This window comes from Callionymus lyra, chromosome 18 (genome assembly GCF_982586985.1).
Source record: "Callionymus lyra chromosome 18, fCalLyr1.hap1.1, whole genome shotgun sequence".
Lineage (NCBI taxonomy): Eukaryota > Metazoa > Chordata > Actinopteri > Syngnathiformes > Callionymidae > Callionymus > Callionymus lyra.
In genome coordinates, this window is record NC_141835.1 from 22,959,737 (window position 1) to 22,976,499 (window position 16,763).

The 16,763-nt window shown below is 38.3% G+C and overlaps 1 protein-coding gene across 1 annotated transcript; it reads left to right on the plus strand.

The window, feature by feature from the left end:
- Positions 1-3,005: 3,005 nt before the first annotated feature.
- Positions 3,006-16,420, plus strand: grhl1 (grainyhead-like transcription factor 1). The gene is made up of 16 exons (XM_087779607.1): positions 3,006-3,252; positions 5,806-5,995; positions 6,121-6,191; positions 6,447-6,577; positions 6,646-6,881; positions 8,202-8,284; positions 8,889-9,042; positions 9,121-9,232; positions 9,475-9,569; positions 11,157-11,397; positions 11,763-11,890; positions 13,379-13,407; positions 13,621-13,706; positions 14,416-14,501; positions 14,637-14,701; positions 15,165-16,420. The coding sequence occupies exons 1-16, from the start codon at positions 3,233-3,235 to the stop codon at positions 15,277-15,279; spliced, it is 1,842 nt and encodes a 613-aa protein (XP_087635733.1). The 5' UTR covers positions 3,006-3,232; the 3' UTR covers positions 15,280-16,420.
- The last annotated feature ends 343 nt before the right edge of the window (positions 16,421-16,763 follow it).

Here is a 16,763-nt window from a genome sequence, read left to right on the forward strand (position 1 = left end):
CATCAGTAACTAACTCTACTGAAAAATATACATCATTAAATCAATGATGTAAACAACAATAAAAGTGGTTGGATCTCAGTCCATAATGTGGGTAAAAATAATCTCTGACTTGTAGGAAGCGGAACCTATTGTGACGGATGTGTGTAAATATGTCTTCATATCTTTAAATAAACGGAGCATAATGTAATTTCTCTGAGCATGTGGGATTCAAAAATACATAATAGCTATAATAACCGTTTTGTTAAAATGAACATTGACGGTTGGCTCGTTACTATTATTTTTGTTACGGCTAATTTTTAAGAAACTAGAGTCTACAGGCTTCGTTGTACAACAAATAAACTGGTTTCGTTCTAAATGTGGTTGGACTGTTTCTTTTCTTTCGGTATCTTCAGTGGAGGTGACATGTTTGGTACTTTCACTGAAACATGTGTTCTGAGATTGAAAATAACGTTTGAATAGCAACCTTAATGTGGCTTATAAGTGCTGCTTTGGTCTTCAGAAAGTCAATACATTTCTGGCATGGCTTTTTTAGAGGTAATGCTCTTTCAAAGCCAGACCAGTTGAGAGCAACTGTTTAAAGCTGTTGGTGTTTGTAACTGACACCGGTAGTATTAGTTAGCAGTTACAATCAATGTTTATTAAATGGGCTGATCTTAATGGCCCCAACCCTTTTCTGTACCCTGGGGCACGCTTGGGAAAAAAACGACATTTTGATTTCATCTATCTTTACAAAGAAGCATCTATTTTTAGGATCAGAATAAAAAACGTGTATTACCATTGTTGTAAACGCAACATAGGAATTGTTAATGGTGTCGGTACAGAATACATGAATGAAATAAGATGACACACAAAATAAGAAATATAATTTTTTTTTTAGTCTTTATAGACTTGTTTTTGACAAGTTTTTGCCAACCAACGGTTTAGTTTTCCTCTCTGACAAGTCAGCATCTACTCACCCACCATCAGCACCTACCACACACATGCACACATGCACCGACACACACACACACATGCACACACACACACACACACAAAGACATCCTTGTATCCTTCCCTTACTGTATTATCCCATGTCCTCAGTGCAAACACAAACAAGCTGCAGGAGAGGCAGGTGTCCCTCCATTGGGATCAACAAACATTACACCAGGATCAGGTCCAGGAGATCTTGTGTGTGTGTGTGTGTGTGAGTGTGTTTGTGTGTGACTGAAAAAAAAGAGACGGGGGAACCGTGGGGGGTTGGTCAACAGTCGTAGTCTGTTGTGTGTGTTTCTCTGTGAGTCGAGAAAAACTTTGAATATAACAGATAACATCGTTTAATCTCTCTCGGTCCTTTATAGCTGTTTGTTTTTGCTCCAGGTTTTTTTTCTTTATCTTTGTCTTGAGTTTAAACTAATTCTTCTGAGGGAGATGTTTGTCAAAAATAGATCAAGAGTTAACTGTAGATAATGATAACAGCGATCCCTTCACTTCCCAACCCAAGTCCACTACATTTTATGAATAAAATAAGAAGATCTTGAAGTTTTTTGGTGATAAAATTTGTTTCATTAAAATTGAAAATATTATGAAAGACATAATATTTGCCTTTCATCCTTGGTATCTTTTAAGCAACCTAGCGAATTTGCATATTATATACTGTATATACATCACTGCTTTTCTTTTGTTAGAGTTAGAATAGCTCGCTTTATTTCTGTTATTGTCTCATAAATGGTGATCCTAGAACCTCTCAAAAATTGTTATTAGTTCATTTGTATTAAACCAACAAGACACTTTACAAACTAGACGAAAGTTGACCGGTACCTTCTATAAGTCCTGGTTGTGAAATATCACTCCGTTGATGCTCAAAAATACCAAATATAAACTAAATAAAAATGGTTCCTTAATAGGTATTGTCTTCTAACTAGCAATGGAAATAAATAATAATTCACAAGAAAATGTAGAAAAATAAACACTTTAATGTACTTTAATGAATATATTTCACCAAACCTACTTATAAACCTTAACTTTGTAGGGTTTGTGGGTTGATTTAGATGAGATATTGACTTCTGAATCAAAGGTTGGGCTTTTTGTTTCACCCTTAATTACCTGTTGAATACCAGGAGGAGAGAAACCTCTTGTTTGCCCTTCAATCGGAGTGAGAGAAACCTCTAGTTCGCCCTTCAATTGGAGTGAGAAAAACAATCAGTGTTGAGAGAGAAACTAGACCAGACCTGGGCAAAGTGCGGCCCGGGGGCCACATGCGGCCCTTTGACTGTATTTTTGCGGCCCTCATAATGTCAAAGTATGATCATGTATAAATGGTTAAAAAGTATTTATTCATTTACATTTTCAGATAACACTCATTTACTTTTCCCCTCCTTTTTGTGTGTATTTTTTTTATTATATTAATCCATCAAAATATATTTTTTAAAGTTAGTTGAAGAAATGTTAAAAAAAACTCTTATAAACAAGACTAAAATTGCAGCTTATTTAGCTTAATAAATGTCACGGCCTATTGACGAATTTCCTTTTTTAGGGATTTTCTCATCTTTCTTTTTGCTTGACGGCCCCTAACAACATTCACAGAATTTAATGTGGCCCTTGAAGAATTATAATTGCCCGCCCCTGAACTAGACCGAGCTTCTAAATAACGGACCAGTGATGATCAAATTTCTTATTAATGTGTCAAATGGAGGGGTTGGCTATTTATATAAACACCAAATTAAATTTTGAATAACTGTTGAAGAAATTATTTCAATTTGGTTTGTAAGGGGAAGCATCATAATATAAAGTCAGGACGAAGAGCCAAATAAAACTTTTTTTTTTATATATATATACAGTACATATATTTTTTTTCTCTTGATGTTTATTTACGACATGTCAAACACCGTTCGTTGACAACAGTCCAGTTTATCAAAATCACAGCTGTTCTGGTTCCACTGGTTGGGTCCCTCCACGGATCAGGTAGGCCTACTTGCTCAGCCAATCGTCGCGCGAGGCTGGATAATTGACATCGTGGCCCCGCCCACCTGTCCACCTGTAATCCAATCCGGAGCCCGGTCGCGGGTAAAACCTTCCTCGATTAGCAAGAGTTGCCCCAAAAAAGCGAGAAAAGCCGACAAAACCCGTTCGCTCAGTAGAGGGGACACGTTGTTTGTTGCCGCAGCCCTCATCCAGTGTTGGCGGCGGACTTTTTCAACAGCAAAGAAGACGGATCGGATTTTCAGTCCCAACTAGAAAGTCCAGTTCGACCGAGATGTCACAGGAGCATGACAAGTAAGTTGTCCTGGCGAACCAGAACCTTAAACAAGCTGACACTTTAAGCTTCCAACTTTTTTTTACTCATATTTATTGCTGTTATTGGGGGAACACAGGAAGTGGCAAAGTACAAGTACGGGATCGATTTTTAGGCTGATCTATTTTAACTGCTTTTAAAAAGGTTAATACAAATAATAATAATAAAACATTTAAAAAAAAAAGTTTTTTTCCCAGGATTATTTCAGTGCTTGTCACACGTTACTACTTTCCCACGTTCACCTGTCGTGTCCAGGCCTGCACAGGTGTATCTCACCTGTCGTGCGAGTGGAAGCGGCTGTTAGAATAAAAAAGTGTCCCGTGATCTCTATGGGCGGTTTAGTGTTTGATTTCGCTCTGAGCCTAACAGTTATATGCATAGTCATAACGATGTTTGTTTTGGAGAAACGGCAAAAACTGTCTCTTTCGTTTGGTCTATTTACCTTTTGACTTTTTTTTTTTTTTTACACCTGGAGCGCTTCAGCGGTGGGGCTTCATGTATATGTGTTTTTATACAAATATGTGCGATGCTTTGCATGTGTGACATGTTTTTTAAGGGCAATGACAAGAATGCTTTTGAGCGTCACGAAATATTACACCTGCTAGGCGTTGGCCGGTCTACTGACAATGTAAGCAAGAATGGTGCTATATGAGGAATGAAGTACATCCTATTTTACACAAAAAAAATCTGTATGTATGAATATATATATATTTTTCAACACGTTTGTGTAAAATAGTCAAATACTTCATTCCTCATATAGCACAATTCTTGCTTACATTATATACATTCATATATATATATTTTAATTGGGTTAAAGCCTATAAAATAAGTCTGGTCATCACAGTTGCAGACTATGGAGGTGTTTTTGTTGTAGATACTCGGCATGTAAACTTAGCTTGTCAGGTCGTCATGAAAGCCATGTTGTGGCAAAGTATTAGTAGGAGCTGGAGTTAGGAGACTTTGAAGGGTGTGGAGGTTTACCTCTTGGTTTGTCTTGATGCAGCTCATTAAGAGGACTTTAGGTCTTGTGATTAGACTTAACACATCTCTGTTAACAAGAGCTATACAAACGATGACAAATATGTTAATTTTTCTTTTAAGCTCTCACTGTATCTGGGAAGGCGTGGCAGGTGGAAAGTCGTTTTGTTATTTTTTTTTAATATTCTGAAAAACTCCATGAGTTAACGATGAGACCGTATAGCATAAAGGATATGTTTTCGAAGATGTTTCGGGACGGACACGTCAGACTTCGGAAAAAAAAAAAACGCAGGAATGTGGCCGAGTCAGGTGTGTCATTTGCAGTCAACTCCCGACCAATGAGGTTTGTCCCAATGAGCCGTCGCACCGGACCAGCCTGTAGAGCATCTTTTTCTCAAGAACCTCGACCATCCCATGTCTGAGATTCATTGCACAATCTTTGAAAAGCTTGAACAACAGGTCCTACCGATGAAGTACACTGTCGATCTGTTTCTTATAAACCCGTTTGTCTGTTCTTACAAAAGCTGTGATTGTAGTTCCTGAGAAGGTGTTTGAGTTCCCCAGATCACTTTTTATACATCCTCTAACAACCAACACAGTGGATTAAATATTGTTAAAAAACAAAAACATGCATCAAATGACTTTTTGTCAATCAACAATACAACCAGATGTCTTACACGTGAAGCTCATTCTTGATAAAGTCTCCAGTGAGATTGTTGGCATCCAGAGAACACTTGTGCATCCAACTACACATTTATTGAACCACATGGAGGTTGTTTCAGTGGTGAGACTGTGATGTTGAATTCAAGTAGGAAAGGTCAAACTTTAGATCTTGGAAAAAAGACATTAACAAATATAATATTAATGGTTACAAATATAACATTTATTGCATGTTCTTAATAACTACAAATAATAGTTGACAAAAATATAAATCATAAGTATTTCAATCAAAATTGCCTAAATTAAACAATTAAGACTGATAATAAATGATGATTTAAACATTTCCCAAGGCACAAAATAGATCATGAAAATGTTGTTGGTAGATAATTTCAATGTAAAAAGTATGACTTGGACCTTTCTGTTTAATCAGTATAATTTTAGTTTATTGTATTGTTAAAAATAGTTTTCATCCAACATTCTCACAATATACACACAGCATCAACATGTATTTTTACAATTTGTACCTTCACTTTTTAAATGTTAAGCCGACTCAAGTCCTACAGACAATTGTTGTAACATTGCTTAACCCAAAACATGTTTACCTCAGGTTGAAACATTGCTCTTAATCTGACTTTCATCTGCACCACTACCGAACAATTGATCTGTTTACAGCTTTTTTCATTCCACATTGGGGTAATTTAGCTAGTCAAAGCCATTCAGGCATACAAAAAAAATACATTAAGACATACAGTACACATATGAAAAACAATTAAAATAAAAAAAACAAAAAAAAAACAACAATATTTATATATAAAAAAAAATAATAATAATAATAATATTAACAGAAATATCCATGTAAGTTTCTCCTTTGTAATATTCTGCACTCTCCATTTCAGCAAGCGTGCGGTCCTGGTTCTGCAGAACGACCCGGGATACGGTGGCCAGCGTCGCTCCTTCACCACAGAAGATGAGGCGTGGAAGTCCTTCCTGGAGAACCCTCTGACCGCCGCCACCAAAGCCATGATGAGCATCAACGGGGACGAGGACAGCGCCGCCGCCCTCGGACTTCTCTACGACTACTACAAGGTAATGCTGGCAGACCCTGCTGAGTGGTTCGTGGATCTGTATTGTGGACCTGATCCCACTGATCTAGTGAGGGACAGCAGGATGACTTTGGTTGTTGAGTGGCTTTGTTTACACTCCCATCCCAGGTGCCCAGAGAGAAGAGAACAATACCACAGAAGCCAGATGTTCTCGTCTCTGATGTGGATCAAAACAAAAGGTTTGTGACAGTCCTGCCCTTAAACCAACCTGTTGCCTTTAAACCCGCACAACTTTTCACATTAGAAGAATTTCTTACACATTTATTTGAAAAATAAGTTGTGTGACATCAATAAACGTCAACGTCATCGTTGTTATCATCATGTTGATTAAAATTAAATAATATTCATATACACAGCAGGGGGGCTGCAGTTTAACCAGAAAATATCATGCTATAAGTTTTATTTATATTTTTGACCATATTCTGCGTTTCCAGGCATCACCTCCAGGTAGCTCACCCCATTACTCCCCTTCAAGAAGGAGGTATGGAGAGCAGAATCCAGGTCCTGAAGGGGTTCAACATCCTGCAGCTTTCCCAGGACAAGAGAGCCCAGTTCCCCCCACCAGGTGTGTCCACCATCCACTTGGAAATAAAAAGGCAACTATTTAACTCATCCCTCGTTCTTCTGGCGCAGACACCACCGTCACCGTTTCCATCGCCGCTCTGCCGACGTATGCGCCCGTGAAGACGGAGGTCCCCTCTCACGGTTTCACGGTGACCGTGCCCAACAACTGCGCCGAGACCGACGGCCATGTCAGCGTGTTCGACCGCCAGCTCCCCCACAGCTCAGTCCAGTACAGCCCCAACACCCAGTCCCGGACGCCACCCGACTCCACCTTTTCAGAGGGTTTCAAGGACAGTTCCCAGGAGGTGAGTGTTTCCGTCCAAAACACACGGGTCGCAAACACCCCCACATGCTAAGTCCTCTGCCCGATACCCCGCCCCTTCCCCCCACCACATCACCACTGTCTTCTCTCTCGCCCTCCCGACAGACAATAGGATATTCACCTGATCCCAGCGGTGGGCTCAGCCTTCCCTGGTTTTATTTGAACATGCCAAAATAGCTACCAGTGTGTTATTATGCTTTTGTCTCACTAACACAATAAGGTTCTGTACCGTTCTCCAACAAAAGCCTCGGCTCTTTCTAACCTGCGGGGGATTTAGTGCAACAAACCCCTCTCCCTATAATAAAATAAGTGACTTAATTATACTGTTGAGGAAAGCTTCGTCAAATAAAAGGTACAATTGGTGCTATAGTGTTAATAAATGTTCAAATAAAAGTCACGCTGAACATGAATGTAAAAATGGAGATGTATACTATATATATATATATATATATATATATATATACACACATAAGATATTCTTATATATAAGAAATCTTACTTATTTTACTTACTTTGCATAGGCTGTGATTTCCATGTCTACAGCAATCTTACTGTGATGGTCAAAATTCAAGTTTCACTCATTTTCTACTCACCCTCATGTCGACTAAGGGTTGGCATTATTTTCATAGTAATCCGTCTCTTTTAAAAGTCATAGGCAAAACTGTATGTTCGTTTTAATGTAGCAACTGAAGTACAGGTGTCATCTTCGACACCTAAAAACACCCAAATACCTCCATGGTGCTCGTCTGTAACGTCCCTCTTCTATTGAAGCCTAGACGAGAGAAATTGTTTGAAAAAATAAAACAATATTTTAAGCTTGTTGTAGCAGAAGCTTAAAAGGTAACATGCTGCATAGACAAGAAAATGCTCCCGGTGTAGATTCTAGATTGGAAGCTCTCGCGATATTTACCCAGTGTTTACGATGTTTTTCAAGAGTATTCTTGGATGAAGACGAAGACAACAGAGCTCCAGTCCCTACGTTAAAATGAAAAAGCATTTTTGACTGTAACTATACATGTCAAGGAATATTCTAATATATAGAATGCATATGCTTGTTAAATATATTATCATGTCCTTCCTAATCTATTTTATTTCTGTAGTATTTTGTCATTTTTTAAAATTGCATTGTTTTCCCTTTGGCTTTACCCAAAAATAAATAGATTCCTTTTTTTTACCTATGCAATTCTTAACATTATTTTTCTCTATTGCTTCATATGCTCTTACAAAAAATTAGCATTTATCTTTGACGATCATGATGCAGATTCATCAATATTAAGTTAAGCCTGGTCTCTCTGTCATGCAGGTTTTCACCTTCCCTGGTGATCTCCAGTTACGAATGGCTTCTATGACGCCTGAGGACTACAATGGCTTTGACACTGCGCTGGGGTGAGTCTTGCTGCTGTCGACCAACAGCCACACTACCATTCAGTTTAACACAATCCTGGGGATGGACTTTCTTTCTTGACACACTGCACACAGACACACTGCACACAGACACACTGCACACAGACACACTGCACACACTGCACACAGACACACACTGCACACAGACACACACTGCACACAGACACACACCGCACACAGACACACACACACCGCACACAGACACACACACTGCAAACACTGCACACACTGCACACAGACACACACACTGCACACACACTGCACACACACTGCACACACACTGCACACACACTGCACACAGACACACACACACACACACACACGCACACATTGCACACACACTGCGCACACACACTGCACAGACACACTGCACAGACACACTGCACAGACACACTGCACACACACACACACACACACACACACACACACACACACACACACACTGCACACACAGACACACAACCCACAGCTCTTTCCAACAACAGCCATGATCTTGGATCATTATTTCAACACCTGCCAAATTAACCAATCAGTTATAGGGATGTAGTTTTACCCTTCAGATGTTCACCGACTTATTTCCCCCCAGGAATAATTTCGAGTACTCTCTGGAGGCGTCCAAGTCTCTGCGTCAGAAGACTGGTGACGGGACGATGACTTATCTCAACAAGGGTCAGTTTTATCCCATCACCCTCCGAGAGGTCGACAACAAGGGAATTCAGCAACCGATCACCAAAGTTCGGGTAAGAACCGACAACGACGAGCTTGCAAAAAAAAAAAACCCTTCTCAACTTGACTTCTTCTTTCATTTCATGTGACAGAGTGTGGTGATGGTGGTGTTTGGTGAGGAGAAATGCAGAGACGATCAACTCAAGCACTGGAAATACTGGCACTCCAGGCAGCACACAGCCAAGCAGAGATGCCTCGATATCGGTGAGAATCTTTATCCATTAAATATGTTTCTGAAGCCCTGTCATTATTGACATTTGTTTGTATTCTTTAAATATAAATCAATATATTTAAAAATGTAAATCCTTTTTTGAAGACTTTTTAGATGTATTTTATATTTGAATATTTTGTTCCCTGTAAGAGGTCAGAAATTGTAACTTTTTCATCCTAACATGTCTGTAAATCCCCATGGTAATATTTTGTTATTTAAAAAAAATCTTCTACAGCTGATTACAAGGAGAGCTTCAACACCATCGGCAACATCGAGGAGATTTCCTATAATGCTATTTCCTTCACATGGGACACCAACGAGGAAGCTAAAGTAAGTTCAACTACAAAAAATGACCAAAGAAAAACTAAAAGGAGAAACTTTTTTTTTTTTTTACATTTCAATTGTCTAGTTGTACTTTTGCTTTGCTTTGTGAAAAATACATTTTCAACATTGCCATATTTTCTCCAACAGTTTCCACAAGAAACTTTCCAGCTAAACAGGATTCCTTTAACCAGTTAAATCAAAATTGAACTTTTTTTATTATGGTCCTGCGGAAGCTAAGTCATTTTGGGTCTTCAAGTAGAAACAAAAAGTTTCAAAGTGGCAACTGGTCTAACTTGTTCGTGTGTCTCGAGTGTATGTTTTTGCTCGGAATGACGGGTAGCAGAAACTCGGGTGTGAACAGTAGTTCAACAGGTCTGAGGAAGTAACTCGAGGGGGAGTCGTCCGTCTTCATCAGTTCTTTTTTTAGTGACTGTCTGTCGTTGCGAGATGGAAGATGCATGTACAAACAAATGAAGGGACAACATGGCGCCCTGCGTCATTTTTCTCTCTCATAAGCACGTGAACCCGGATGTGGGTCTAACTGTTGCATGACTGGAGGCCTGTGTCCATAGGATGTTCATCCTTGTGTGTGACTTTGTAAGCACCTCCCCTGCCGGCTTGTTTGATTCTCTCATTAGTATGAATGTTTGTGTGCCCCCGGATGTTTTAACCCTGCGGCATATTTATTTTATCAGCCTCTCCCTTTATCCAGCAAAATTATTTGGTTTAAAAAAGAAAAAAATGGTTTCTTTTATTAAACATTAATGCTAGGTGTTTTTTCTTATACAAATTATGTATGATATGTGCAATTACAATACATACATGCTACATATTTTAAATAAAAACAACTTCAAATGTAATTTGAACTAAGTGTTTTTAAATGCATTTTAAAGCTTTCACCCACCGACAAGTGTAGCATGTATGCCTTAAAGTTGATATTCAACAAATGTCAACACAAAACACACAATTACTGTTACGCTATTACTACAGCAGTGACGGGTCGTCAGGGCCAGCAAGGCCTTCTCTGCTGGCCTAAACATAATCAGAAAATCAATTCAATTTTTTAATACAAAAAAAATAAAATGTTACTGTTTATTTTTCATAAATATGTATTAGAGCGTGTTTGTCGTGGCCATGGAAACCACACAGACTGTAGTGGGAGTGATATTGATATAATGCTCTGATGTTGTGTTCATTTGATGATGATCTAAACGTCTTATTGACCTATAACGGTACACGGTCGGATCCCTGTGGTGTAAAGAACCTTAAAGTAGTTATTGAGAGATGGATTTATTCAAAGTGCGCCACTGAAGGCCAATGTTTGAAATGCACGGCCCGCCACTGTACTACAGGGTTCACATTTTTACCAAATTCTTTAAGTACTGTTTAAGAATATCATCCCGCTTTTCCAAAGGAGAGTGCTTGTATTTCCCGGTCATTTTTGTAGTACATCAAAACACGAGTTTCCACAAAGGTACACGCCTTAATCTGAACTCGCCGGTAGAGGGCGGCAGAGGACAATAAGAGCGCCGACGAAAGTGATAATATTATTGTTATTATCATTGGTTAAGTCTCCTCTCCTCTTCTCCGCAGATCTTTATTTCAGTCAACTGCCTGAGTACAGACTTCTCCTCCCAGAAGGGCGTCAAAGGTCTTCCTCTCAACCTGCAGATCGACACCTACAGCTACAATAACCGCAGCAACAAACCCATCCACCGAGCCTACTGCCAGATCAAGGTGTTCTGTGACAAGGGGGCAGAGAGGAAGATCCGGGATGAGGAGAGGAAACAGTCCCGCCGGAAAGGGAAGGTTACAGACATCAACCCCAGTCTTTGTGAGTCATTCTTTTGTTTACTTAACTGCTTGGCCTTGTTTTAATGAAGTGAAGATCACAAAAAAAGAAAAGCAGAACATATAGGGCTTCTTTAGTGTCTTACACCCCCCTGGACAGTACCCTTTATGGAGAACAAGAGATTTTACATGCAGTCCTGAGTTCTGAACAGATCTCCTTACATGGTCATACACTTCATGAAAGTCCTGCAGACGCCCCATGATGCATCGTTTCTTTATAGTGGAATGTGTGGTTCTAATGGTGAAGACAATGCAATAATACAATGTTTTATATACCCCCCCTTTCTAATTGACATTTCTAATTGACACAATAATGAAATCCAGTTTCTTTGATTTCTCGTCCCACAGACCAGGACGTCAAAGTCCCCATCCTACAGAAACGCAACGACGTGACCATCTTCAAGATGATGACGGACATGGAGACGCAGCCTGTGCTCTTCATCCCAGATGTTCACTTTTCCACGTTTCAGCGACATGTAGGTTTAAAAAAAAAAAAATTGCTCTTCTTCTTCACTTTAGAATGCAGCTCCCCACTATTGTGTGGGTTTTTTATAATAAATAGTTTAACATTAACGGTTTTCATCATTCTATACATTTTGTGAAAATGCTTTTATGCAAATAATTTCGCGTAAATGCAACAAGCAGTGAGTTATTCAGCCCTTAATATTAATTTCATGATGAGGAAAGAAACTTACGACGACAAAAGTTTCCTCATCTGACTAAACTATCTTTAAAATGTGTTTTACATTGTTATTATCTAACAACTTCCGTTTGGTTTTTAATTACTCAATCATATCATTCAATTTTAATTATTTTGAACAAGATATTTTGAATACATATTTAGCTGCTTTGACAATTTGTAACATTACATCTTGTAACTGCACAATGTTTTTCAAAATGGTTACTGCTAACATTTGATTTAAATGAGAAAGAATAGATTTATTGACTTATTTTGTCTTCCTAAGAACACATAAACATGCAATCATCCTGACACGCAGCATCTACAGGGCGAAGATAAAACACTTAAGTTTATGGCATGTATTGACTGGAAGGGTCAACGCGACCTGTGTCAGGGTCAGGGAGGTCTGATTGGAGTTTCAAATAATAACTCCTGCATAATAACTCCTGCAATAAAACTTGCTGCCATGTGTCCACGTGTTTGTCAAGAGAAACCTGGACCACATTTTTTTTGCTGAAATGTGCAGCACAGGTCGCAGAGTTTTTTTTTATCAGAGTTAACCTAAAGCCGACTGGACTCTGACCCGCGGTTACACGTGATACATGACCACTGTGTGTTCATGTTGGTGAAAAATCCCCCAAATTAATGTTTACAAGCAGTCACAGATCAATCCAAATATACTGTATGGAGCACTATTGCTGATTTGGTGAAGTCACCTCTGGGAAAAAAAAAATCTTTTGTGGACTTCAGCACCAGCTGAAAAGGAGATGGAAAGATTATTTTCACCTGTGACCCTGAACCTAACTGAACTCTTTGTCCTCGAGCTTTCTGATAAACTGAATTTACCAGGCTCCTGCCCGGAATAGAACTCACCTATCAGCAAGCACTGAGATCAATATGAACTCTGGATTAATTGGCAGGGTTACATAAAAACAAAGCTATTTTGTTTGTTTCAACGAAACATTTTAAGTTCAGAATAACAAGTCAGCTCGTGCAGCTATATTTAACGCAGTATTATTCCAAATCTCATTCATTTTAGTAGAACTTGTTATGCAGTGTTAGGGATTATAGATATTGTTTTCTATAATTATTGAACACAATATTGGAAGGTTATCACACATTATTGTAGATATTGTTGACTTGAAATTTTTGTTTTAAAGGGTGCAATAATTTATACATTTAATTAAAGAATGCCATCTAATGATAATACTTTTAATCTATTTGTTCACTAGATTGTCTGCCGCCTGATTTGTATCCTAATGTCTACCTTCTGTTTTTCTTGCAGCCTTTTGCAGGAGAAGAAGGAGAAGACGGGTAAGAAAATTTCACGCCGTTTCATTCCAACATCCTTTCTCAGCTGTAGGCAAGAGGCAACCTTTGACACTTTCTAGTAACTAGCAGAGGGAGAGAATGATATGTTCACTTCTCGGAAGCTGCAGCAGGCTTGTGCATGCATGTGGGGTTTTTTATGGTGTGTCCGGGGTCATGGAGGGCTCTAGCTAATGATTTGTGTTTCTGTATTTGCAGCTCTGGCATGAAGAGATTACCCTTCAGTGACGATGAGTTTGGTTCGCCGCCGAACAAGATGGCCAGAGTTGACGAACCAAAGAAAGGTGCGTGATTGGCGTTCACATGCTGATCAAAAGGGGGGTGGGTAGGTGTGTGTGTTTGTGAGAGAGTTCACGTGCACCATTCATGTACATGGTTTCGGGTTCAACCCCTCTTGAGCACACATGCACTCACAAACACACTCGAGGCCTCAGCATAGTGGCCTCCGCCAACAAACCACCACAACAAAACAGAGCACATGGGCCCTTTGCCTTACATACTCTATTAACATTAAACTGCACCAGATAATAACTTACACAGACTTTTGTTAACATTGTAAATGTTTGTATATACTGTATATTTGTAGAATAACAAGTTTTTCAAATTTAGAATTCTATTTGTATTCTTTATTCTTATTTAAGTATTTTATTAAAATGTCCCCTTCTGGGACTAATAAAGGAAAATATATATATATACCTATTTGTGCTGAGCCATAAAAAAATATATTATTTAATTGTGTGGCAAACTAATGTAAAATATGTTTTGCCTAAACAATGCTGGACTCTTTAATACAATACTAATACAATAACACTGATGTGGCAGAATCCTCTCTATTCCAGTCCATTTGTAGCCTGTTTTAACACAGAAGAGTGATCGTGATCTTTTACATTAAAATAGGAGGTTGTAAGCCAGGACAAAATATTTAATTTGGTTATCCATCTCCTGCTTTCTGCTCGTGAATGTTGATGCTGACGCTCTTGTTTGTCCTCACAGTGCTGCTGTATGTGAGGAAGGAGACGGAGGAGGTGTTTGACGCCGTCATGCTGAAGAATCCCACACTCAAGGGCCTGGTGGAGGCGGTGAGTTGTAGCCTCTTGTATGAAGAATCGTGATTTTGAACTTCTAAAAATGTCCAAAACTGCTGCATGATATAGAACGGGCAGTATTATAACTATACTTAATTGAAGATTAAATATTTGTATTTGCTTTTCCAGATTTCAGAAAAATACGAGTTACCTTTGGAGAAAGTTGGCAAGGTCTATAAGAAGTGCAAGAAAGGGTAAGTTCACTAACTGTCTAACTATTAATTACAAGTAATGGTCTGATGAAGCTTCATGAAGCAGTGTCGTTATTTTCAAAGCCCACTAGATGGCGGTCTCTGAACTATTTTCCTTTTTTTTGAACAGTTTTAATCACATCACATCATTTTTAAACTGTTAGCGCCACCTACTGACCTCTGAATAAAATGACACTGCTTCAGGAAGCAGCCCATCCCTATTAATTACTGATGCGTCGCCTCCTAGAGGGAACCACGACCGCGGTTATCTTTGAATAACAATATACATAGTTTATAGTTTAATTTGTCAGTCAAAACAATGCATCTTTATTTGAACCAGGCAGACAAAATAAATGGAGATGATTTTATATAGTTGTGCAAACTATTTTTGTAGTTTAAATTTAATACAATATTTCCTGAAAACCAACATTTTTTTTCTCACCTTTTTCTCTTTCTTTGATTCCAGAATTCTAGTCCACATGGACGACAACATCATCAGGCACTACTCCAACGAGGACACTTTCCAAATTTCCCTGGAGGAGCTCGGCGGCATGTACAAACTCACCCTCACTGAGATCTGATTGGACCAGAGAGGGGTAACATCACAGATGGTGGAATAAGACAGACGGTGGTTTACGTGTCAAGTCATGATTCATGGATCATGTTGTAAATAACAGTCAAAGAAACGGTATTTAAAAAAACCCGCCCGAGCGCTCAATACAATCAGGTCCAGTTTTGATAGTCAAAGGTTCAGCATGATGAACCTCGGAGGATCGAGCCTACTTTTGTGTTGCTACTGTACCTCATGCTTTGTTAGCAGCAGTTTGACTAAAGCCATAGCACTGATTGCCGCCTGATAGGAGTTAAACAGGTTTAGTGTATTAATGTGACATGGCAGTATTTAGTCTTCATGCCATCATGAAATTACCGTAACATTGTGTGGATGTTTCTCGTATTATAACAACACACGTGTTGTGTGAATGCTTAAATGCATTTGTTTTTCCTGCGAGTCATTCCAATGATGGCCGCTTTGTAAGTATTATGGAATTTACTAAAGGACACCTGCAAGAGTAGATTCTGAATGTAAAACAACACTTTTTTTCTGTGTGTTTTGACAGCGCTCTGTGAAAAAGAAAGCCATATGTTGCCATAATTCAGTTTTTAGTGAAAGAGAAAATAGATTTAAAAAAAAAAAGAAGCTACTTTAGCGACAATTCATGTAAATATTGAACGAAAATTTTGAGAAAAGGACATTGTTGTGTCCTTTTTTGTATCTGAGTACTTATTGTGTATATATTTATTAAGAACGGATGTGGGTATTGTTTTTTACACTATATATTCAGATATTCTAATAATATAATGTTTTTTCCTTTTGTAAGATCTGATTATCACATCAAGCGGCAAGCTAGTTTGGAGTTGCTGTTACTTTCTTGAGTTTTGTAATGGACAAAATGCACAAAAGTGCACAATAAAATCTGTTTTCTCCTCTGAAGTGATTGTTTTTAAGATGTCTATATCTATCTGTCTATGTTATTTGGACGATCATAACAACACTTGAGAAGTTGTAAAAATGTCTTTATTCTCTATCGTAAATAGTTTATTCATAAGTAATTCAGAGTATATTATAGTATTCATAACATTTGAATGTACATTTTGTAAGTCAGCCAGGAAAATAATATTTTGGTTTATTCAAAAAAAATTTAAATAAAGATTTTTTTCCAAGTAATGTATTCCTTATTCCATTTAATTGTTCTATGTGGAGAGAAGTTGTGTACAAAATACATTTTAGCGGCCAATAGTACTTGTTAATGGTAAGTCTGATATCTTTTCAGGAAGTTTCTCAACATCATAGATGCATGACAATATGAATTGTAGGCCCCCCCATTTTATTTGAAAAAGATTTTGAGGAATAAGGTTTATATGGAGTCTGGTTCTTTCACAAATTATTTTATCCAGAGATGCTCAAATGTATTTTCTAAGGTGATGATGTTTATATTTCCAAACCAAAATTTTCTTAATGTCTTTATTTGTAGAATCACGAACATTCAGGGAAAGGGCAGGATAA